Source organism: Myotis yumanensis, unplaced genomic scaffold (genome assembly GCF_028538775.1).
Source record: "Myotis yumanensis isolate MYYU_CA2020_CCGP unplaced genomic scaffold, mMyoYum1.0.hap1 SCAF_17, whole genome shotgun sequence".
Lineage (NCBI taxonomy): Eukaryota > Metazoa > Chordata > Mammalia > Chiroptera > Vespertilionidae > Myotis > Myotis yumanensis.
In genome coordinates this window covers 13,701,284-13,725,165 of record NW_027223768.1, presented here as the reverse complement: position 1 = coordinate 13,725,165, position 23,882 = coordinate 13,701,284, and the positions used below count along the sequence as shown (strand labels likewise).

The window sequence follows — 23,882 nt, the reverse complement described above, 5'->3', positions numbered from 1 at the left end:
AGATTTAAGGCAGTGTTGCTCTTTGAGTAAAAATTAACTTGATTAACTAGTGGCCGCTGTTAGTTTCGTCACTACCTGAGATAATACCTAAGTGTTACAATAAGGCAATTCCTACAAAGACAGTCACATTAATGTTTTTGTAGAGAATACAGTTTAGGGCTTAGAAAACAGTTGGACTTTTGAATTTCTCTAAATACATTTGAAGCTGGGAGGGGGCTGATTGATATTATCAACAGGTACTTACAGATTTCTACCTAAAGAGGTAACATTAGAAACTTGGACCTTATCCTGTAACCACGAGTTGGTAGGATCTCTGAATTATTTACAGAAAAATTGGGATCCTGTGACAGAATTTGCATTTCAAAGGAAGAGGAATCCGGAGGAGACTCTTCTTCGCTTATGGGCATTTCAGGATCAGTCTTGAAACTGTTGGAACCATCACCATCTTTGTAGAAATCTGGGGGGCGTTGACTTTCCTCCTGTAACCGAAGTATTAGGCACCATGTCAAGAGCTGTGATGAGCGCATCCCCCGTCGCTGGCGAGGGTTCACTGAGTGTGATTCCATGTAAGGTTCAGTGCACGGTGCTAGGGAGGTGGACACGTTTTCTAGATCTGTAAGCATCAATGTCTGATGGGAAAATGGGTATATAAACAAATAATCAGGTGCTTCTGAAAAACTGAATTTAACCCAAATATACACGCCCTTTATTGTAATTTATTTGTGCACTGGAACATACAGTTTTTAATTAAAAATAGTTCTTGTTACAAAATCAATGCATAGTCATTGTAGGGGAAAAAATTAAATACAGCTAAGCAAAAAAGATGATAAAAATATCCAAGCTGCTGTGATCCCACCATAGGAAATGCCACCATCTTGCTGTACAGCCTCTTAGACCTTTTTCTATTAAAGTATATACACATATCTTAAATCAAAGGGAATATTCTATTCATGTACTTTCAGTGAAGATACTTATATATGTCATGTTTAATAACTGAATAGTATTCTGTTGTCTGATTGTGCCACAATTTATTTAACCAGTCCTCAGTTTGTTGTTCACGTGACAAATACTTATTGAGTACCTACTGTATTCCAGGAGCTATCTTGAGACAAAACAGATAGTTTGATATTCACTATTTATCATTTTTCTCTTATAAACAGTGCTGTAATGAACATTATTTACATATATACTTACATATACTTTATACATATGTTCAATTGTTCAGTTGTTCACTTGTCCAGTTGTTCAGTTGGGATGATAACAACAATTGAGCATATTCTGTATTTCAGACAGTCTGCTGGCTTTGTTACATATATTACCTCATTTAAACTTCATGATCCAAGAGGTGATATTGTTTTGATCCCAATTTTCAAATGAAGAAACTGGAACATGGAGAAATTATGTAGTTTGCCTGAGGTCATACAGCAAGGAAGTACAATATGACTGGAATTCAAGCTAAAATTTGGCTGACCCCAGATTTCATGCACCACTAGCAATGTTGAGATGAAATTGGTGCAACACTTTGAAGATGCTACATGACCAGTGTGCTAGCCAGAAAACTTTTACCAGTTTATACCTTCGCACCATGCCCTTGCCAACACTGAGGTTAGCTGCTCCTGATTCTTAACAATAACCATAAATTTAAGAATCATCAATTTGTATGGAAAAGGTTAGTTTAAAAGTTTACTTCAACTCAAATGAAGAGAAAAAAAAATTCACCAGATAAACAGTGTGAAACTAAAAGAAGAGACCAATAAATAAGAGTCAGAAACAAAGAAAAAAGTCAAAGAGGGAGATACTGTCTGGTTTCAAAGCAGCCTCCAGCTCCAGGTTGCAGGCCCTGTGAGGCACTGACCTCCTGCTTCCCTTAGTTCAGTGACAGACCCCCAGCCCAACCGTCATTCCATCTAATATACCTTTTCCTTTCACTTACGCTGGTTTAAATAGGTTTCTGTTTCTTGCAGCCAGAACGTTGCACTTTAGGAAAATGTTCTCATCTCTTAACAAGTTTGTAGGATACGCCTTTTAGTCTCTAAGACCCAATTCAGCATTTGCATTTTTGTTTCAGGTTCTGTTGGGTTAAACAAAGTTAAAAATGGAAGGAAGGAGAAGCTCCAGAGTTCTGTGTAGTGATACAAAAGTGACTCATTTACTTTTTTATTTCCTATATTATCTACATTCCTGTTTTTTTATGATCACAAAAAAATGTTCTACAGATTTTTAAGTCGACAATGTGATGCCACTGAGATTATTAAATAGTAAAGCATCGAGTTGATTATCCTCAGCACAGCCCTGGGTTGCCGTTCCTCTGCCAAAACTGTATTCCCTTCCCTGCTGAATAATGCATCCGTTAGGACGTATGCTCTTCCACTCGGGTTATCATGAGAGCTTCGGGCTCGAATGGGATGTTATTTATAAATCACCTTTCAATACTCTTCAGTCTTTTAACCCTTTTCGGTCCAACCTCGAGGCTGACTCGACAGACCAGGCGCTAGGAGCAGGTCCAACGTCAAGCAATAAGAACATTAAAAAGTTCAACATTCAATCCCGTCAATTAATTTGGACCCAACTGTTTGAATTCCAAAAATAACATTGGACTGCAAAGGGTTAAGAGGCAGTGCAGCCGAAACCGGTTTGGCTCAGTGGATAGAGCGTCGGCCTGCGGACTGAAGGGTCCCAGGTTCGATTCCGGTCAAGGGCATGTACCTGGGTTGCGGGCACATCCCCAGTGGGAGATGTGCAGGAGGCAGCTGATCGGTGTTTCTCTCTCATCGATATTTCTAACTCTCTATCTCTCTCCCTTCCTCTCTGTAAAAAATCAATAAAATATATTTAAAAAAAAAAAAAAAAAAGAGGCAGTGCAGCCTAGCAGTTCAGAGCACGGGCTCCAGTTTTGCCATGTGTCTACGTGTATGACCTTAGGCAAATCTCCCTATGCCTCAATTTTCTGTAAAATGGAGGCAATAATAGCTTCTGTTGTGATGTTTGGAATATATAAAAAATGCTTAGAGAAGAATCTGGCACAGGGTAAGCACTCAATAAGGCTACTTGCTGCTGCTGCCATTGTTAGCACATCTGGGGGCAATAAAGTGCAAAAGATTGGATATTCGTCATCAGTACCTATGTCATCACCCATACTTCACTTTCACAGAATTCAGGAGCAGAATTATATTAGTATCCTAAGTAGGAATATACTGGGGCAGTGATGAAATTTGCTGTGAAGATAGTCCAATTGCCAGATGACGTTCATGATCTGTGAGGAGAAAAGTTTTTAGTAGCTCAGTTTCCACTTGTGCTCACTTATAACTTCCCCTTTGAGGCCCCCAGAGTCAGTGCCTCTATAATTCATAGACTTGCATAGAGTCATTGGCATCCAAGGCTTTCTGCAGTTAGGTTATTGGGGGCTTTGTTTCTTGAATTTTTTTTTATGGTGGTTACCATTCTATTCCTGTAGTTGTGGTTGCTCTGACAAATTGCCATGGTCTCAGATGTTTCAGTGGTGAGAAAGTACATCTGTAGCTCTTTATTCTCAGACAATAATCTCCTTTCAGACATCTGTGTAACCAATAGCACAGGCGGTTTATACCCGAGGAATGAATCTTTTGCCCTGTGGACTATGAGGATAAGCCTTTCTGCTCACATGCTACCCAATGAATGTTATATGCACAGTGCTGGATACATGCAGAGTCCTGTTGGCTGCTGTTCCCCTGTTCTCAGTGGGAGAGGAAATAGGGCCGAAGGCTGTGTTTGTTTTGTTTTGCTTCGCTTTTTGTTTTTTCAGGCACCAGTACTAAGGTGGGAACTGGGATGGAGCAGCCACATTTCCTAATAGGCAGTTACATTGTTTGGAGGAAAGTGTCATAGGATAAAAGAACCTCAGTGAAATTGTTTATCATCAAGGAACTGTTTTATATCTTAATCCAGGCACAAAATGAACATGATAACATCTTTTGGAGTCTCCATTCTCCCCAATTAGTTGGGGAGATTTTCAGGGACAGAATTAAATAATTTAACTGATAAATACTTTAAAATATGTTTATCTCAAAATTTAAAAGCTTCCTTTATAGAAAAATAAAATAGTTTTTAAAACAAAATAACAGACCACAAAGAAAGATGTAAGCTGTGAACCAATTTGGACTCTACACTCAGACTAATAAATTAACTCTCTTCTGTTGTTAGGGGGGTTTTAGATGCAAAAATTTGAGAAGTGTTAATATATGCAAGTTAAATAAAATGTGTCCTAAATAGAAATTATTAATTCTGGCAGAGCATTCAGGAAATGCTACACAGAGGAGATAGCGTTTGAGCTAGACCTCAAAGAATACGTTGGATTTCCATAGGAAGAAAGAGCAGTCAGGGCTGAGGAAACAACACAGTTAAGGGCAGGAGGGAGGAAATGGTACAACGTGCTTGAGAAATAATGGGAAGTGAAGTAGAAATCGAGTGAGGAGCCGGATGATCTCTCTACCGAAGCCGCCCCGAGTGTTTTCAGACATAGATGCTGAATGCCAACCTTCTCCCTTGTTCCTGGTAAAATTGCTGTCAGTTATTTAGGAAAAGTTAGGTGACACTTAAGCTGGGGTCTTAACCTCTTGAAAAAAAAAATCTGATACATGTATTCATTCATCAGATACTTAATTCAACATCTAGTTTATACTGAGAATACACAGATCAAGGAGATACCAGTCAAGATGTGCATTAACTGTTAAGAGAAGCCATTAGAAGAGAACTTCAGCAGCTCCCCCTTCCGCTACTACCCTCTGCCTTCCATTGGGTCACAGTGGATGAAAGCTTCCAGCAGAACCTAGCCCTTCCCCTGGGCACCTACTCCAAGATGTGACTCCAAACCTACTCCTCTCTCCTGAACCAGTTTTTCTCACTCTATCTGATCATTCACACAAGGATAGAAACATGCTATTTCTCCCCCATCTTTAAAACCCCTCCATTAACGGTGTTCACAGCCCCCGTTGCTCTCTAGGGCAGCACCGCCTCTATCTCACCCAGCTCCAGTCCAAGGAGAAGGGGGGAAATAAAGAAGTCTCTAGAGCAGCGGTTCTCAACCTGTGGGTTGCGACCCCTTTGGGGGTTGAACGACCCTTTCACAGGGGTTGCCTAAGACCATCGAAAAACACATATATAATTACATATTGTTTTTGTGATTAATCACTATGCTTTAATTATGTTCAATTTGTAACAATGAAAATACATCCTGCATATCAGATATTTACATTACAATTCATAACAGTAGCAAAATTACAGTTATGAAGTAGCAACGAAAATAATTTTATGGTTGGGGGTCACCACAACATGAGGAACTGTATTAAAGGGTCGCGGCATTAGAAAGGTTGAGAACCACTGTACTAGAGGCTCAGTGCACAACATTTGTGCACTGGGGGATGGGGCATCCCTTAGCCAGGCCTGTGCCCTCTTGCAATCTGGGACCCCTTGGGGGATGTCCACCTGCCAGCTTAGGCCTGATCTGGATATCCCCCAAGGGGTCCTTAGCACTGCTGCAGAGGCTCTCGCTACTGTGGCTGCGCTCGCCAGCCGTGAGCCTGGCTTCTGGCTGAGCGGTACTCCCCCTGTAGGAGCGCACTGACCACCAGGGGGCAGCTCCTGCATTGAGCGTCTGCCCCTTGGTTGTCAGCACATCATAGCGACCAGTTGTTCTGCCGTTCAGTCTATTTGCATATTAGCATTTTATTATATAGAATTTTACTTATTAATTTTATCTTTCCTCCGCCCCCATTGGAATATAAATTCCATGAGGGCAGAATTCTTTTTACTTTATTAATATAGTCTCAGCTTCTAAAACAGTGTCTGGCACATAGTAGGCACTTAATAAATATTTGTTGATCAAATTGTTATCTCTGGGGAAAAAATGGGGAGAAGAAGAATTAAGGAAGACTTGATCTCTGTGTGTACTATTTTAAATTTTTACAAAAAGAATGTATCCATGTAGTGCTTGTGTCCTGGAAAAACTCATAGGCTTAAATGAAAAATGGACATGTAGACAAGTGAATTCCTTAGGGGAGTGGTAATCCTATATAATAAAAGGCTAATATGCAAATTGTCCCTACTGGTGGGAGTTCAATCTACCAGGAGTTAGATGTGCGCTGACCACCAGGGGATGATGCAGAACGTGGCGGGCATCGGCGCCATGGTGCTAGCAGCAGGTGGCAGTGGAGGCGCTGCCAGCCCCCGATGGGCCCCGGCAAGAGCAGAACCACAGCGGGATGGTGGAGCAGGTGAGCAGGCAGCACCAGGCCAAGGCAGGTGTGAGCGGGGGCCCTGATCGCCCTGCCAGTCGCTCTATAGATCAGCCCTGATTGCCGGCCAGGCCGGGGGACCCTACCTGTGCATGAATTTCATGCACCGGGCCTCTAGTATAGAGATAAAAGATGCAGAGTTTTACTAATAAAGTGTCAGATGAATGTGGCAGCCTTCTAGGCAGGGGGAATAGTTATGTGCAAAAACAAAGAAATAAGAAACATAGTGGCTCTGAAAACTGGAAGGAGTGGAAATTGAGAGTTTTCAGTATTTAAGTTATGAAAAGTTTTATCCTCTCCTTCACTCACCCACTCCCATATTCCAGTATCTCTAGCTAAGTATTTGGTTGTAATTAGAAGCCTCATTACTCCATTAAAGCAAGTATCTTGAGTTTTTCTTCTCATTGTTTTCCTGAAAGTCTTTTTCTATTTTCCTGCTTCTCAGAAATTCTACTCTTTTTTTGTCTTCTTCTTCACTGTAGCACTCTTCAGATTTGAGTCTTGATTCCTTTGGTATCTTCGGTATAATAAGAAACTCACATGTAATTTCTATCTGTGGAATATGGTGGGGGCAAAAAAGAGGAAGAGATAAGACATAATTTTGTCTTGTTATAATATATAGCTTTGTTTAGGGACACCGTTGTTCAGCTCAATTACTTTAGTAATTAAATTTTAAACTCCTATAAGTGTTAGTCTCTAGTCCCTTACAAAGACTTAAAACTGAAACTTGTCTTTCCATTTGTGATGCAAGATTTTTTTCTGAGGTTGACTTTTTAAAATCAGGGCTTTTGTCTGCCCACCTTCCTTCTTTCCATCTTGTTGGGAAAGCACCCTTGATGACGGCACAAACCACGACAAGCCATAGCATCGGTCCCCCAGGTGAGCTCTGGGGCCATCTCACACTGAATGCGGTTGTGAATCTGTCTCTGACTGAGTGCCCCGTCAAGGAAGCAACCACAAGTGTTCATTGGTCCACCTTAGCGCAGTGCCTACTTCATAACAGATGCTCATGAAGCACTTGTTAAATTGAATTGAGTGGAATTGAATTGGATTACAGTACCACAGGAGAAAGGACTTTCTTTTTTTAGAAATTTTTGTATTGATTTTAGAGCGAGAGGAAGGGAGAAGGGGAGAGAAAGACATGGGGTGGGGGCGCGGGGGTAGGGGGAGAGAAATAAATAAATATTGATTGCCACCTGTACGTGCCTCGACCAGACATAGAACCTGCAACCCAGGTATGTGCCCTGACCAGAATTGAACCCATAACCCCTCGGTGCACAGACGGTGCTCCAACCAACTGAGCCACACTGGCCAGGACAGGAAAAGGGGATTTTTGAGTTTGCTTTTTTAAGTGAGACTGATTTAAAACAACCCTGGAAAAGAAAATCATTTTTGTTGTTGTTTTTAAGCATAGTCTAAATTTGGGGTACAGAAAGCAATATGTTCATCGCCTGTAATTGTTAAAGCTTTCTGCAGTGACTCATCAAAGTCCCCAAATAGATACTTTTTAAAAAGCTACAATGGCCCTAGGAAACAAAATTAGGCTTGGAAAATAGAATGTTTTCTCTGCAGTCAAGAATGTGGGGTCTTGTTGATACAGAGGAGGATCTGTAAGTATAATTTCAGGAATGCGACTCCTTTCCTTTAGACTTGCACAGAGTCTGAAGTGGAGCAGAGATCACCTAATAAACTCCTACAGTGTTTCATTCTCACTCAAAGTCATTTTCTGACCTCCGAGCGTCTCTAGTCCAACTGACCAAAAAGCCAGGCCAGAGAGGGTGCCTGCATTCAATAGAGAAATAAATAAATTTAGCTTCTACTCCTTTCCCTCTGCTTCACCACTGTTTTTCTTTTGCAAACAAGTTTAGAATTTAAATCCTCTAAGGTCAGAATCTTCCAGGTTTAAGACTACAAACCAATGATAATAATAAGATACCTGGTCATTCCTCCAACCTTCCGTCTGCTATAGATCTGTCTCCTGAGTGTGAATCCCACATACTTAAAAATACTGCCCCAAAACTCGTATCATAACGAAGGCTCTCTTGCCAATGGGTAACGATTTTAATTCATTTCAGCATACCTTTATTGAGTACCTACTAGGTGTCAGCCGCTGTGTTAAGCCCTGGAGACCCAAGCCGAGCAAGTCTTAGTTCCACCCTATTTTGCTAACAATAATACGGAGAGTACCTCGTTCATATTAATACAGTGTTAACATAGCACGAGGGCCAAGTGATCATCATGATGGGCACGATTAGTTCCGCATGAAGGATTTTGGGAAGGTTTCACAGAAATGGTGACTTTTGCTCCTCAGCCTTAAAGGATAATAAGGATTTCATCCGACAGAGAAGGATAGTCTATCCTTTTGGACCTGGGATATAATAAGAGCAAAAGCATAAAGGTACGAAAGCTCATGACATGTTCCGGGAACAATGAGAGGTTGGGTATGGACGGACGTGGGCCACTCGGTGGGAGATGGAACCAGACATGGGGGATGCTTCCTTCCTTTTTCCTTTGAGTAACCTCCAACCTGCTGGTCAGTTTCCTAGAGGAAGTTCTGTCTTCTGGGCTGCACAGCCGGAGCAAGGAGAGCTCTCAAGTCACCTCCAGGTCAGCAAGCAGAAGGTGAGCCGGTGATGGAGAGGCGAGGAGAATGGCATAGCTTCCCCGCTTGCCTCGCTGCAGGCTCTCCCATTGACCAGGAGCATCGGAGAAGAGCCTTGGGTTTTGTGCTCGTTCTTATAACCCATCTCCAGGTGACCTGCTGGTTCCTGAACTGTTGGCACAGACACCAAGACTCCCAGTGACGAGTTGCGAATAAGTCTGAGGCCTTCCCAGCCCACTTTTCTCATGGTTTCTTTATCAAATAAATAAATGTATTCCTTGTATTTAATAGCACAATCACTTCTGTTTCTGATGAATTTTGTTGGATCTTACTTGACAAAAAGGGTTGTGAGAGCTTGGAGGAGTTTTTAAAAGTAATCATTTGGTGTACACGCTGCACTCTCTCTCCTCTTGACCCCTTTTATTTTTCATTAACCACATTCCTGCACAAGTCAGTTCTGAAAACTCATCATGTTTTTGTAGAGAGCCATCCAAAAATTGTCCCTACGATTGCAATTTTCTGTGGCACTGAGAAACCATGTATGACTGCAATAAAAAGCCATTTTGTGAAAAGATACAAGTGATTTGTTTTTGTTTCTTTGGGGTTAATAACTACGTATGGGAATTCATAAGATGTGGCATGAGCTCGCTTTACACCAAACATGGAGAAGGTGCTGCCTCTACACAAAGCATCTTTAAAGTGTGTCAACGCAAATAATAAATTCTGGGGTCAATCTCACTTCTCTTGAAAACAATGGAACGTGATGCTATTAATGCCAGGAATTATGGCATCCTCAAACCACAGCAAAAATATCACAGCATAACCCCTCCCTGGTTCTCTGTAAGTCTTTTATATTTTTTTCCTTTCCTTTATTTGATAAACATCCCCAAGCATCGGATAGATAGCCAGCACTCAACTCTGACTCACAGTTATGTGGCTTTGGGAATGTCATTTAGTCTGTGGCTCAGTTTCCTTATATATAAAACAGGGGTAATAAAGTACCTTCCTGCCCTGGCCAGTTTGGCTCAGTGTTTGGAGCGTCGGCCTGCGGGCTGAGGGGCCCCGGGTTCGATTCCGGTAGCGGGTGTGCTGGAGGCAGCTGATTGATATTTCTCTCTCATCGATGTTTCTAGCTCTCTATCTCTCTCCCTTCCTCTCTGTAAAAATCAATAAAATATATTTAAAAATAAATAAATAAAGTACCTTCCTCATAGGATTGTAAGGATTAGATGAGGTAATACATTTAAAGCACTTGGAGCATCTAAACACGGAATGAAATTAATAATAGTAAATACAATAGATTCTTTCTCAAAATTGGGGGTACAAAACCACCATACAAAATGGTTGACAACCCTCCCACTGCACCAATTAGCAGTTTCTTTACCTTACACTCCTGTGAAGCCCTAGGCTTTTTTAAAAAAATCCATATTATAGCTAAGAGCTAAGATCTAAATTGTTTTGTTGTTGTTGCAATTTATTTAGATACTTTAAAAAAATTCTTCATGCTTTTTTAAAATATATTTTTTATTGATTTCAGAGAGGGAGGGAGATAGAAACATCAATGATGAGAGAGAATCATTGGTCGGTTGCCTCCTCTCCACCCCCTACTGGGGATTGAGGCAGCAACCCAGGCATGTGCTCTGATGGGGAATCGGGAATCAAACCGTCATCTCCTGGTTCATAGGTTGACGCTCAACCACTGAGCCACACTGGCCCAGTAAGGTCCTATATGCTTTTAATGAGCTCTCTTCCATAGTCAAAACCCCTATGTCCCATTTACTAGTATTCTACAAAAGCCAAGGTACTTGTTTTTATCTAAACAAATGTTTTGATAATGGTTCCTGTCCAGTAAACTTGCGGGCAGCGATTCACAAGTCCTTATCTCGGATAGCTCCCTTCTCCCTCCCTTATGTGGAGTTACTTATAAAATAGTCAATTGAAGAATAAAGCTACTGGCAGTTGTGTCTTATTCATGGTTTTGCAGTTAGGGAGGTAACCCCATCGCAAGTCCTCCCAGTATCTTATCTCCACTGAAGAGAAATTGGCTGGAGTTATTTTTGTGGTCTGTGTGTGTGGTAGTGCTGAGCTCACTGAGGAGACGGTGCTGTGGATATGTGTAAAGGAACCCATAAATTCTTCCTCTGAGATTTCTCTCTTACGAATTGGTCTTTGGAAAACAGTCGCAATTCATAGATCCCAATTCAGGTGCCATGAGGTTTGCCTGGTGAGAGAGAAGTCAGCTTGAAGAACGGTTCAGAGAAGGGTATGGAGTATGGAAAGAGGGATGAGTAACAGGACAAAGGGACACAGAGTAAGGGAAGGTAGGGGCAGAATAATGAGGCAGCAATGCAGGTTAATGAGAGAGGGAGAGAGAGAGAGCGCAGATTTATGTAACATCTTAAGGAGCAGATAGGCATGGAAGGCTCGCCAGCCCACATGCATCTGCTCTGGAATCTGAAAATGACTCGGGAGGGAGTTGATATTTTGGCCGTCCCTCTCTCTGGCTCATGTTCCACAAAGCTCCCGCTCCTGTCTTATGCAGCATCCCAGGACCCTCGGGCCTCACAGATAGGAGGCACTCAAATATTAGTTGGCTAAAATGAGGGCAAATAAGAAGATAGGGCAAGTCATGAGTTACGTTCCCCCCATAAACCAGAATCTATTCAAACTCTAAATCCAAACCCCTTATTTCCAAGCCCTCCAAAGATCATGCAGGTTCATTATCTCGCCAGATCACTGGGGTATGTTGCTTCTTCATTTATGATGATCTCCTGGATTTTCCCATTCTTTTAAAATCACTTTGTAAAATAGAAGGTGGGAAAGAGATGATGGGAAGGGGGAGAGGATGGTGGGAAGGAAAGAGGTGTGTGTGTGTGTGCGCGCGCGCGCGTGTGTGTACACAAAACCTAAACAGACTGGATTTTAAACCATTTAGCCAGTAACTTGCTGTGTAAACTTGGGCAAGTCGATTGATTTGCATGTCCTTATTTGTTCCATATGCCTCACAAGGTAGCACTAAATATTTTAAAAAATAACATATAAGAGCACTTTGAAAGGATAAGTTTCTATATCAGTCTAATATAGAGGAATTAATTAGTACGGTAAATGAAAAGCAGTTAAGGGGGATATTATTGGACTAGAGGATAAGAGAGTATTGGGAAAAGAGAGAAGCCCCTTCCGTCATTTGACAGATACCAGAAAAAGCCAAGACCTAGCCACTTCTCAAACCACAAATTTGGCAGCCAACACTTTTATTGTGAGACCTGTCTGGGCAAAGGGTTCTTCCTTTTTCCCCCGCCTCCTCTGTGCCAGGAATTGGTATTCATTTTTGTGGTTATTGTGTGCCTGCCATATGCCAGGCAATGTGTTGGTTAGCTTATTGTTATTCAATAAGTAGCCTAGAGGGCAATCTTTATATGTTCAAAGGACTTTCACAGGTCATTTCATATATCGTCCTGACTTTCCTGGTTGATGGAAATGACATTTCATCCCTCACTATTTAATATGTGGAGGCACTGAGGCCTAAAGAAATTCAGCTGCTTGCCCAAAGGCCACAGAGCAGTGATGAAACCAGTACCCAAACCTAGGTTTCCCGGCTCCCTCGTCCCATTAACCACGTACTGGGAAAACGATGAAGTTACTAAGAAGTTGGTCTGTGGGCTCTGAGGCAAATCTGATGAAGGAGGGATCCCCAGGCAGGGCATCTTGTGGACCGGATGGGACTTTTCCAGGTGGGCGCAGCAGGAAGAGAGCCCCGGGTACAGTGAAAGCCATCGGACGCACGGATTACGCGTTGGAGACCATTCTATTCCTCCCGGCACTCACAGTGTGTGTCTGCCAATCGTTCAGCCATTCTGAGTCTCACTTCCCTGTGTGCACTGGAGACCGTAACAAACTTGGGGTTATTCGCCTGAATACCAGGCTCACGTCAGGCCTGAAGCTTTGTAAACTGGAAGAAGTGTAGATTGCTATTAACTCTCCCACAGCGGCCCCTGCACACGGATACCCTCCGGAGCACAAAACTTTTCCCCGTCCTCTGACCTGCCCGGGCCACTCTCCACCGCGGGGAGTGTGATGTCGGGCGCCAGCGGCAGGTGACGCGCCCTCCCAGCTGGAGCGCTTGTTTTTGTTCGGGGTTGGGAGGGAGACGGTCTAGAGCTGGGTGATCCCCGTCTCCACGCGCCTCTCGGTCTCCATTACCCGCTCCATCCGCCTCCCGGTCTCCCACGCCAGGTCGGCGGGTCTGTCTTTCCCGGCCCCGCCTCTCGCTCTCCCTTCATTCAGTCCGAGTCCGGGTCCCCGGATCCCCGGGTCCCCGGCGGGTTCGGGTCTGTCTTCACCCCCCTCCGTGAGTCAGAAACAAAGGGAGGCGGGGGAGCGCACCAGCTCGGGCTCCGCGATTCGCCCTTTATTTTGAACTCGCAACGTCAGCGGCCGCTGGATGGCACCGCGGGGCGCGGGCCGGGCCGACCACCGCGCGCGGGGCCGGGGGAGCGGCGGGGCCGGGCGGGAGCTCGGGGGCCGGGCCGCGTGGGCGGCGGGATGGAGGGCGCCGAGGGGCGGGGAGCAGGCGTGCGCGTGTGTGCGAGCGAGCGGGGAGGCCGGCCCCGAGTGTAACCGGAGCTACAAAGGAGGCGAGTCCGCCAGGGGGAGGGAGGGCGGAGCGGCGGCGGCGCCGGGGGCATCTCCGCCACCCTCCCCGGGAAGAGGCCCCAGGTCCCAGCCCCGGGCCCGCACCCCGGAATGATGAAGAAGAACAATTCCTCCAAGAGGGTGAGTGCGCCCGCCGGCCCCGCTCCCGCCTCGGAGCTCGGGGGACTCCGGCCCGTTGGGGCCGCGAGCGGCCGCGCGCTCGGCGTGAGCCCCGCGCGCCCCCGTTCCCAGTGCCCCGCGCCCGCAGCTCCCGGGGGAGGGGGCTTTTGTTTACTTGGGTGGGGGTGTCACTTGGCGATGCGCCCCACCCCAGCCCGCGTCCCCTGGGGCCGGCTGCAGGGTGCATGGGCTCTGGGCGGCGGGGAGACAATGAGAAATAAAATAAACGCCGCTAACCCGGCGCCGCGAGGACCGGCTGGGGGAGGGGGCGGGACCCGCGCGCTCGGAGGCCCCTCGGCCCAGGCCCCTCTCCCCACCGCGCTCGCTCGCGGTTCATGTGGGAGACGGGGGAGGAGAGCGCCCCGGAGTGAGCACCTCCGAGGAAGCGGGGAGCGGACGCGGGTCCGAAAGCAGGGTCTCGGGGCTCCGAGTGGAGAGAAGGAAAGAGCTGTGATCACCTAACCGCCCTTCCTCTCCTGCCCCGGGGCAGGGGCCTCAGGAAGGAAACCATCCGTCTGCACCGCCCGAGAAGGTTGGCTGGGTCCGGAAATTCTGCGGGAAAGGCATTTTCAGGGAGATTTGGAAAAACCGCTACGTGGTGCTGAGAGGGGACCAGCTCTACATCTCCGACAAGGAGGTAGGTGCCCTTCGCCCCGACTCCCTGTCTCATCTTCCCCACCTTGTCTCTCCGGGGGGCGGGGGGAGGGCTTATCTGCCGCCCGGTTCCCTTACCGAGCCCCCCACTTCGCTCCAAAAGCAAGTTCAGCGCTCCCCACCACTGCTCTCTGCTGGGAAAGGTCACCCTGGATGTAGCGAGGAGACCGGAGTTAGAAGTTGAGATGCATCTCATTTCATGAGTTTTCTGGGCGAATAAATGTCTCTCTGACTGCGGTGATACCCCGAGATGTTCCAGGAGTTCTACGTGTCCCCGGGGTCCCCGGCCCTACCCTGGCCTCTGGCTGAAGTGGGGGTGCTTCTCTTTGCTGTCGCTGCCGAAACAGACGCTCTGCGCACAGCGGCATATCCGCCGCCCCTTCCTGTCCCCCCCACCCAACCCCGCTGCCCCCCCCCCCCCTTTCCTGTCTCTCGCAGGAACATACACAGGTCAGAGCAGCACAGCTGCCGGGAATCTCTCTCTCTCTCTCTCTCTCACACACACACACACACACACACACACACACACACACACACGCGCGCGCGCGCGCGCAGCCCAGGGTCAGTCTTAGGCGATGGAGGTGGAGGAGCATTTGCGAGTGGCAGACCGTTATTTCTGTTGAAGCCAATGAACCATACCTCGCTGTTTCCCCCTCCCGCCCCCAAGTCCACTAAAAAAATAAATAAAAGTAAAAAAAGAAGCAAGGAGCTCATTCTTCACCCTCTCTCAGCCCCCCCCTCCTTTGTATCAGAAGGGAGACCACTGTCGCTAAGAACTCCCCTATCTATGTCTTCAGCCCTACCGCTAAAATGTGAACCGCAGCCCACACGGGATGAGCACCTGAGCCAAGACCAGTGAATCCAGACTCTTCTCCCTTTTATCTCTCGTTCTTGGGGTTAATACCACGAAGTCATATTGAGAAACTAAAATTGCCTCCCGCAGGTTAGAGGCACCCCGGTCCCTGCCTTCGAGGCTGTGTCCACACAGCCTGGGAGACTGCCCTGGGCTCCCTGCTAGGATGGCCCTTCCTCCCCCGCTTTCATGTTCCCTCATCAGGGGCCAACTGGGAAGTCCTCCCTGAGTTCTAACCTCTTCTGCTTTCTGCAGTCGACTATATTTAGGTAAATAAGTCCTTTTATGGTATTGAAACAGCCACACACAGTCCCATAGAGAGACTCATCTGAACCGAACATCCACTGAGACAACTAGGGAAGAAAGAAGGGGTGCGGGGGCCAAGGACATCCCTCTTGGGGTGGCTAACCCTGCTGCGTACAGTCAGCTGAGAACTTGGTGAGAGAGTGAGGTGCGAGAAGACTTGGACAAGAGGATTTTTTAAATCTATTTTTATTGATTTCAGAGAGAAAGGGAGAGGGAGAGAGAATCATTGATCGACTGCCTCCTGCACGCGCCACACTGGGGATCAAGCCCATAACCCAGGCATGTGCCCTGACTGGGAATCGAACCGTGACCTCCTGGTTCATAGGTCGATGCTCACAACCACCAACCCACACCCGCCAGGCAAGAGGATTTATTTTTAGGGGTCCCCTCCGCCCAACTCCAATCCTAGAGAACGTTATCACACAATTTAGCTGGCTTTCCAGTTAAAAAAAAAAAAGCAAGTGTCAAAGTGTGTCTCCTGTCGCCCCCGAACTTCCTAATGGCAGGAAACTGTAGTGAGCCATCAGGGAGGGCTTCCCACACGTCAGAGAACCTAAGGACAGTGAAAGGGCAGAAGGAACAAGATGTTTTTCTTGTTTGTATTTGTCCGAAGAACAAAGTCTGGGGGGGGAAGAACATGGCTGAGCCTTGTTTTGGGAGGAAGGGGTACAGTGATGGGAAAGGATGGAATGACCTCAGCCTAGGGTGTGCGGTGTCCTGTGAGTCAGGAGCATCTGACTGGTCATGGGGCCAACTGCCCCCTCCCGAGAAGGCCTAGGAAAAGGGAGCACAAGCCGATTGCTATTACTCTTTGGAGCCAGTTTCCATGCTGCAATGGGCTAGATTAAAGGTGAACCTGTCAGAGGTTCCCAAAAGCTCCAGAGCAAGTAGATTCAAGATTTTTAAAAAGAAACGCCAAGTAGAATGTTTGTAAGAAATTAATGTGAGAAAATTCCCCCCTCCCTCCCCTAGAATTTGCAACAGTCTTTTTTGGTTCTTCCCCTCATAAAGGCAGAGACTCCCACAGCTGTTTCCATCAAAGAAATCCTTCTATTATTTGTTGTTAATTTTTTTCCCTCTCATTTTCAGTCAAAGGGCACCTTGTGCTCATGGGGCTGCTGTACAGGAGCAGAAACTAGACCTTAGACCTCATAGTAGAGGGAATTCCGTTCAGGGCATCTTTTTTGGCGCGCATGGGAAAATCCCTTTCTGTGGGCCAAGGACAAAGAATCTGGGGGAAGGAAGGGTTAAGTTTGGAAGATGGGTAATTATCAATGAGACTTTGGGAATTAGAGCGGGGAGAAACAGTACAGTGGAGAACAAGGGTCTTGGAGCTGTCCATCTTCCCGGGGACTGGAATATACTTGTCCTAATGCTTGTGTCAGCCATCTCCTACCTCTCCCCACCCTACCAAGCGCTCGCCTCTGTCAACGTGTCTCCTGCCCTCCAGAGCTCCTTATCAGCTGTGTCCGAGCCAGAATACCCCTCCCTTCCCTCCTCCCTTCCCTTCCCTTCCCTTCCCTTCCTTCCCCTAAGGAAAACAGAACAAGTAACTCTCTTCCCCTGGCTACATACACACACCCAGCACTTTCCTCTCCAAGCTTTCTGGCCTCTGCTGATAGCCTCAGCTCTGAGGAAGGAGGGGAGAAAAGGAGCGATGCTTTATCCCGCCTCCCTGCCCGTGTTTCTGGGAATTGTTCTTGGATGCTCCTTGCCAGCATCTTGTGTACGTCTACCCATAATCCTTCAAGGCCTCTGACCCCTTCCCAGCTCAAAGCCGGGGCGCCCTAGAAAAGGGAGAGCCAGGAGGAGCCAAGCCCTGCAGAAACAGAGTGGATGTCCGAGCAGCCATTCACCTGACGGGCTGTGTGATCGGCTCTCGTCACCGACGTCAGCCCCCTGCGTCCAGCGGCAAGTCAGAAGGATGGGCAGGTGCAAGACCAGAGATGGGCTGGGGATAGAAGAGAGAACCACTTCCCTGCTTCAAGGCTGTTGAAAACCAAGAGGATAGAGGAAGTCACTGCCACACACACACAATTCCTGTTTCAGAGCTTGACAAGCGGAGACTCTTGTGAAATAGTTCCAGTCACGGAGAGCGGGTGTCTTCCAAGGAAGAGATGCAGCTACTTTTATCTGTTGGTTTAGTTTTCACAAGACAAGTGCTGGTCTCTCTTCCCAGAAGACCGGGACCAGCTCATTGCCAGGGTCTGCCGACCCCAGAGTCCAGCAGCAGAGGGCGAATGGGTTCTGATCACAGGTTGCTTCATCTGGGCCTGCAAGGACTCTCCTCTCCTCTCACAAGCCCACACAACCCCTGAGGCACAGCTTCTGACTCCCGGGTCTGCGGGAAACACCTCGGGGCAGGAGGAACAAACCCCGAGAGGGTTAAAAAGGAAGAAATGCTAATGGAATTTGCTTTGTGGAACTCGGGAAATGCTGGTTGGGGTTGCAGGATGTCGATAGAATTGTGGTCTCTGGTCAGACCTTTTGCAAGAGACTTAAGAGCCAACTGCTGGATAGATCTGCAAAGGGTAGAACCAGGGTGCAAGATGGATACTACACGCAGGAAAGGCTACATTTAGACACAAGGAAGAACTTCCTGGCAGGACGGGGGCTTGGACTCTCAAACCGCAATCCTGGGGAGAGCTGGCAGAATACGTTTTTCCAAGTCTGGAATTCAGTCCTCCAGGGAGAGTGTAAGTGCAGCTCTGCCTGGAGAGAGGTGGCGGATTGAAACGGCTTTTCAAGCCTGAAGAGCGAGGTTGGGCCGGCACAATACGTGAGGGGAGGAAGGAGGGTTGGGAGCCACAGGTGTATTTTTCAGCTTACCTGAACAAACTGAACGAAACTCCTGCAGTGAAGGAGGTAGATGACTCTCTATAATAGCATATGTTGGGGAGTGAGCCACGTAGGGTAAGAAAGCGACAACAGGACAACATAAACCTGGGATGGGGAGGCCAGAGGCAGCCCTTCGTGGCCTCCAGACGCCCTCTGACATAGGCCCTGCCTTCACCTCCTCCCGCTGGACAGTCCAGGGCTCTCCAGGCCGTGCTTCCATTGGGATGACAGGATTAACCTGGTAGCTGTGTAAGCCTGTCCTTCAAAGGAAGGACAAAGTGGGAGTCATGGACAAGGGCGACCTACTGGGGTTCTTGGCAGAGGACAGTCGGGGGGAGGAGGAGTTTGAGCAGAAACCCACTGAGGAGTCAGGACGTGGCTGCCCCAGCGCTGTCCCCCACTGTCGGCCTTTGTGGGATTGGCCTTTCCTGTCCTGTCGTCCCTCCCTCTCAGGCTTCCTCTGTCCCCAAGACTGATCTAACAAGTGGGGGGAAGAGACTAAGTAATTTTATCTTCCTCACCTCACCTCCAACCCTTCCCTAGGTGAAAGATGAGAAAAATATCCAGGAGGTGTTTGACCTGAGTGACTATGAGAAGTGTGAAGAGCTCCGGAAATCCAAGAGCAGGAGCAAGAAGAATCATAGCAAGTTCACTCTTGCCCACTCCAAACAGCCCGGTAACACGGTATGTTCTGCCTGCACCACGGCCATAGGAACACTGACCAGGTCAGGGTTCCCACACCTTTGACGCATTACAACCCTGCCCTCAACTCTGGCCCAGGGCCAAGAATCGCATCTTGGATGAGGTCAGGGCCCTGGGGGGGGGGGGGGGGGGGGGGGGAGGCGGGGGGAGAACACCTGTCCCCTCCAGGATCTCTCCCTCAGCCTCCTGGCTCAGAAGCCCTGGATTACTGCTCTCCTGCCAGCTTTTATTATTTAACCTGAGAATATTATGGCCATTCCCTGCCCTCCAGGCAAGCCAGCCTTCAGACAAAGGTCATTTCTTTCTCTCTCTGCCTCCTCCTCTCCCTTGCATACGCACGTATGCGGGCACACACGCACGTTGCTTGGGAGAAAATCACTTTTCCCTGTATCCTGATACGTGGTTGAATTTCTGAATCTAATGTCTCCTGGCTGAGGGAAGCCATTCCTATCACATTCTGTTTCTTCAAACAGTTAAAAACCTTCGTTTTAGCACTGTCCTTTAGCAAACCTCCTCGAATTATTTCCACATTAATATCCAAGACCCTTCTCAGCTCTTCTTTGGTCCTTTCTAGAACAGCTTGCAAGCTGTGGCATTTTGCAGGGATAGAGGCTGGTTTCTTTAAGTTACGGATGACTCTGAAGCAGACTCTCTCTCCTTCCAGGAGTTGGGTCTCAGAGAATGAGACTATAATTTCTTCTTTCTTCACTGTCAAGGTGAGACACCACCTCTAAAACCCTCGCTGAAACAAGAATCTTCCCTCACAGGCACCCAACCTGATCTTCCTGGCAGTGAGTCCAGAAGAGAAGGAATCATGGATCAATGCCCTCAACGCTGCGATCACCCGGGCCAAGAACCGAATCTTGGACGAGGTCAGGGGCTCATTGTGGGGAGAGGGGCGCTGGCAGGGGGAGCTGCTGGGGCTCACGAAAGAGGGAAGGTTATGGCGACCCCCGTTTACTTGCTCCCTCACCAGCTCCCTTTAGAAAACCCTTTTTCTACCCTCTAAGTCAGGGGTCCTCAAACTATTTAAACAGGGGGCAAGTTCACTGTCCCTCAGACCGTTGGAGGGCCGGACTATAGTTTAAAAAAAAACTATGAACAAATTCCTATGCACACTGCACACATCTTATTTTGAAGTAAAAAAACAAAACGGGAACAAATACAGTATTTGTATTTGCATGTGGCCCGCGGGCCGTAGCTTGAGGACCCCTGCTCTAAGTCTTTTAGCTAATTCCCCCTCCCCTGCTCTGTGAGGCCGGGGCCAACCTCGGGCTGGCTTGAGGAGCCCCTTCCTATCCAGTAAACCTTGCCCTTAGATCTGCTCAGAAGCAGTTCATGGGTAGGTCTGTTTCCAAGCCCAGGCATGTTTAGGCCGCAGGGGGTGCGGGGTTGGGACAGATTCTCTGAAGAGCAGTCATAGCCTCACAGTGCTTCTCTTCAGGTCACGGTTGAAGAGGACAGCTATCTCGCCCACCCCACTCGAGACAGGGCAAAAATCCAACACTCCCGCCGCCCGCCGACTCGGGGACACCTCATGGCCGTGGTATGTCAGACGTAGAAAGGAGATTGCCCAAGGGCCAATTCCGCGTCAGTCCATCTTAGCTAGGGCCGTATCTCAGAGATCCCACCGGAGGCATTTGTGATACCAAGGTCAAAGGTTGGGCAGTCCCTCTACCCCCACCCCCCTGCCTGACTCCTCCAGTTCAAAATATTTGTTCAGCACCTACTATGAGTTCTAAGTCCTTGTCCTCAATAAATTCATCATCCTCTGGGGGAAAGTGACAAAGGCAGTATAAGCGACTATCTGGTGGCCAGCTGTCCTGACAGGTAACAGCGTTAGGTCCCGCAGGCTCAGAGGAGGAAGGATCACAGTAACAACAACCGCGCCCCCCCCCTCCCCCCCCCCCCCCCCCCCCCACCCCGCCAGTAACATACAAAGTGGCGCTTCTCTCTGCGTCCAGGAGGAGGGGCAGTCAGGTAGGAGGAACGCAGGCTAGGCTCTGGAGTCAGGCAGACCCGGGTGGGAACCCAGCTTTGCAAATCAGCTCACTCTCTGGTTCCCGGAAGCTGCGTGTCTCCCCACGTAAAGTGGGGCAGTAATCGCCTGCCGTGAGGGGCTGCTGTGTGGGAAACCACGTTTGCACCCACGCAGCTGAGGCACTGAATACCCTTAGCACTTCTTTCTCAGTTAGAGAATTCTAGAAACAGGAGGACACGTTCGGGTGGAAGGCAAGGGGTTCTGAGTTCCCAGTAGCAGAGGGGCTGGGGTGTGGCTCCCAGGAGGAGGTCCTGTGCTGTGTGGGGCGTCCTGTGAGCGTCGGACCCAACGCGCTGCCTGGAGTCCACGATACAGAGGAGAACGACACTCTGCAGGAAGCTCTTGGCACAGTGGGGAACATGGGAAACAAGCGTGAGAAACCACTTTTCACCACAGAAAAGTAAAAGGACGGAGTCCAGCTCAGTGTCAAAGGAATAAAAGTAGCAGCCAGAGGGCTCAGCCGGGAGGGAGGGCCTCTCATGGGGAGGCTGCTGCGGAGGAGAGCGAGCACAGCTTGCATCTCTCGGGCAGCCGCTCCTGCCATGCCCACGGACGATGGCTTACCCCTCCCTCCCTGCCTCTCCCTCTCCAGGCTTCGACCTCTACCTCAGATGGGATGCTGACCTTGGACCTGATCCAGGAGGAAGACCCCTCCCCTGAGGAACCAACCTCTTGTGCTGAGAGCTTTCGGGTCGACCTGGACAAGTCGGTGGCCCAGCTCGCAGGCAGCCGGCGAAGAGCGGACTCAGACCGGATCCCGCCCTCCTCCGACCGGGCCGGCGGCCCCCCTCGACCTTGGGAAAAGCCAGGCAAGGGGGCCACCTACACCCCCCAGGCACCTAAGAAGTTGACCCCCACAGAGAAAGGCCGCTGTGCCTCCTTGGAGGAGATCCTGTCTCAGCGGGACGCAGCCCCAGCCTGCACCCTCCAGCTGCGGGCCGAGGAGCCCCCACCCCTCGCCCCCCCACACCCGGGGCAGCTGTCCCGGATCCAGGACCTGGTAGCAAGGAAACTGGAGAAGACTCAGGAGCTGCTGGCAGAGGTTCAGGGACTGGGAGACGGGAAGCGAAAGGCCAAGGACCCACCTCGGTCTCCTCCCGATTCTGAGTCCGAGCAGCTGCTGCTGAAGACGGAGCGGCTGCTGGGAGAGGCGTCTTCGAACTGGAGCCAGGCGAAGCGGGTGCTGCAGGAGGTCAGGGAGCTGAGGGACCTCTACAGACAGATGGACCTGCAGACCCCCGACGCCCACCTCAGACAGACTGCCCAGCACAGCCAGTACCGGAAGAGCCTCATGTGAAGGAAGGGGACAGGGTCTGGAACTTGGGAGGGTGGGGGCACAGACTCTGATCTCCAAGTGTTGCAGGATAAAGCTTTTTTATTTACCTCAGTTAAAAAAAGAAAACAAAAACACAATCAAACTTGTTGCTCTTGCTGATGCCCGACCCTCCTGCAGCCCTCCCTTCCCAACCCCCTTCCCTTCCGTACCCCCTCTCAGGTTTGAGGAGGGGGTGACCCCTGTGGCAGCATTAGGAAGCTTTGCCCAGATGAAGAGAGAGAGGGTAGCAAAGGCGCAGTCTGACCCTTTCACACACGCCACCCCTGAGACAGTGGGGAATATGCTCCCAAGGTCACATACAGGCTTTAAGTTGGAGGGCGGGTCCCAAGTTTTCAATCTGAGGGTGAAATTTTAGCTGCCCAGCCCTAGCTCCAGGGATGTGGAAGCCAGAGCCACCGGTCCACGCACAGAGAAGTGAAACTTAGCCCGGGCCCGAGAGGATCGGGGGATTAAAATCCTCCCTGTCGGACACTGGCTTCTCACTCCCAGCGAGCCCCGGCTGAGACTGAGCTGCCTGCCTGCCTCTCCCACAACCCTTCCCAACACCGATTCAGAGATACAGTGGGTGGTGGGATGGGTTTGGTCATTTGACTAGAGCAGCGGTTCTCAACCTGTGGGTTGCGACCCCTTTGGCGGTCGAACGACCCTTTCACAGGGGTCGCCTAAGACCATCCTGCATATCAGATATTTACATGACGATTCATAACAGTAGCAACATTACAGTTATGAAGTAGCAACGAAAATAATTTTATGGTTGGGTCACAACATGAGGAACTGTATTTAAAGGGCCAGAAGGTTGAGAACCACTGGACTAGAGGGTCCTAGCACAGAGGAACCAGGGACAGCTGACCTCAATCGAAGAGCCAAACTAAGAATGAAACTGATTTGTGATGCAAGCTAGGTTGGATGAAGGGGAAAACCGAACATGTGCCCAGGTTCCTCTTTTGGCCACGCTAGGTTTCCTGTAGCCTCCCCCTCCTTCCTTAAACCTCCTGCCCGACACTCATCAAGCCCCAACTTAAGAAAAACAACTCAATGCTCACACCTCCCGGCTAGTTCCCTCGCATGCTGGCCTAAGGCAGGTCCTCCACAACTCGTTTCACTTTGTTTGCTTCTTTTCTCTGAAGTTTCTCGGATCAGGTTTAGTAATGAGTTTAGGTCCAGAGGAGGATTGTGAAGGCGAGCTATGAGCGATTTTTGGAAAGAAGGACAGAGCCTCATGGACCAAGTAAATGAGGGGTTGAAAGGCATTTGATCTGCTTCCCTAGATCTCACAAGAGCCAAGATCGAGAGCTTCACTAGGGGTGGGAGGGGAGAAGGGGGCGAAAATGGGGACAATGGCTGGTAGATCCTGGCTATGAGGCTGCCCGATGCGACTGACATTCAGGAAGATAAGGTAGGAGGGAAAGAAGGTAAGGCCTTTGAATGAAACACAGACCCTTCGATTCCCGTTCTGCTCGGGAATTATC

At 48.7% G+C, this 23,882-nt stretch overlaps 2 protein-coding genes across 4 annotated transcripts in view; both read left to right on the top strand.

The window, feature by feature from the left end:
• Nucleotides 1–9,441, top strand: part of VPS45 (vacuolar protein sorting 45 homolog) — a 46,631-nt gene extending 37,190 nt beyond the window's left edge. The window contains exon 15 of the mRNA XM_070396948.1: nucleotides 8,808–9,441. Within this exon, the coding sequence (XP_070253049.1) occupies nucleotides 8,808–8,895 (88 nt within the window). The 3' untranslated portion in view covers nucleotides 8,896–9,441. The remainder of the gene's footprint in view (nucleotides 1–8,807) is intronic.
• Nucleotides 9,442–13,465: 4,024 nt separating this feature from the next.
• Nucleotides 13,466–22,495, top strand: PLEKHO1 (pleckstrin homology domain containing O1). Of its 3 annotated transcripts, none has more exons than XM_070396950.1 (6): nucleotides 13,466–13,644; nucleotides 14,183–14,320; nucleotides 18,878–19,018; nucleotides 19,804–19,908; nucleotides 20,481–20,582; nucleotides 21,670–22,495. In XM_070396950.1, exons 1-6 carry the CDS (start codon nucleotides 13,615–13,617, stop codon nucleotides 22,372–22,374), a joined length of 1,221 nt encoding a protein of 406 aa, XP_070253051.1. In that variant the 5' UTR covers nucleotides 13,466–13,614; the 3' UTR covers nucleotides 22,375–22,495. The 3 variants fall into 3 exon arrangements, with proteins under 3 accessions (XP_070253051.1, XP_070253050.1, XP_070253052.1); XM_070396949.1 differs by having other exon boundaries at nucleotides 13,467–13,644; nucleotides 14,174–14,320; XM_070396951.1 differs by lacking the exons at nucleotides 13,466–13,644; nucleotides 14,183–14,320 and adding an exon at nucleotides 18,092–18,192.
• Nucleotides 22,496–23,882: the final 1,387 nt, after the last annotated feature.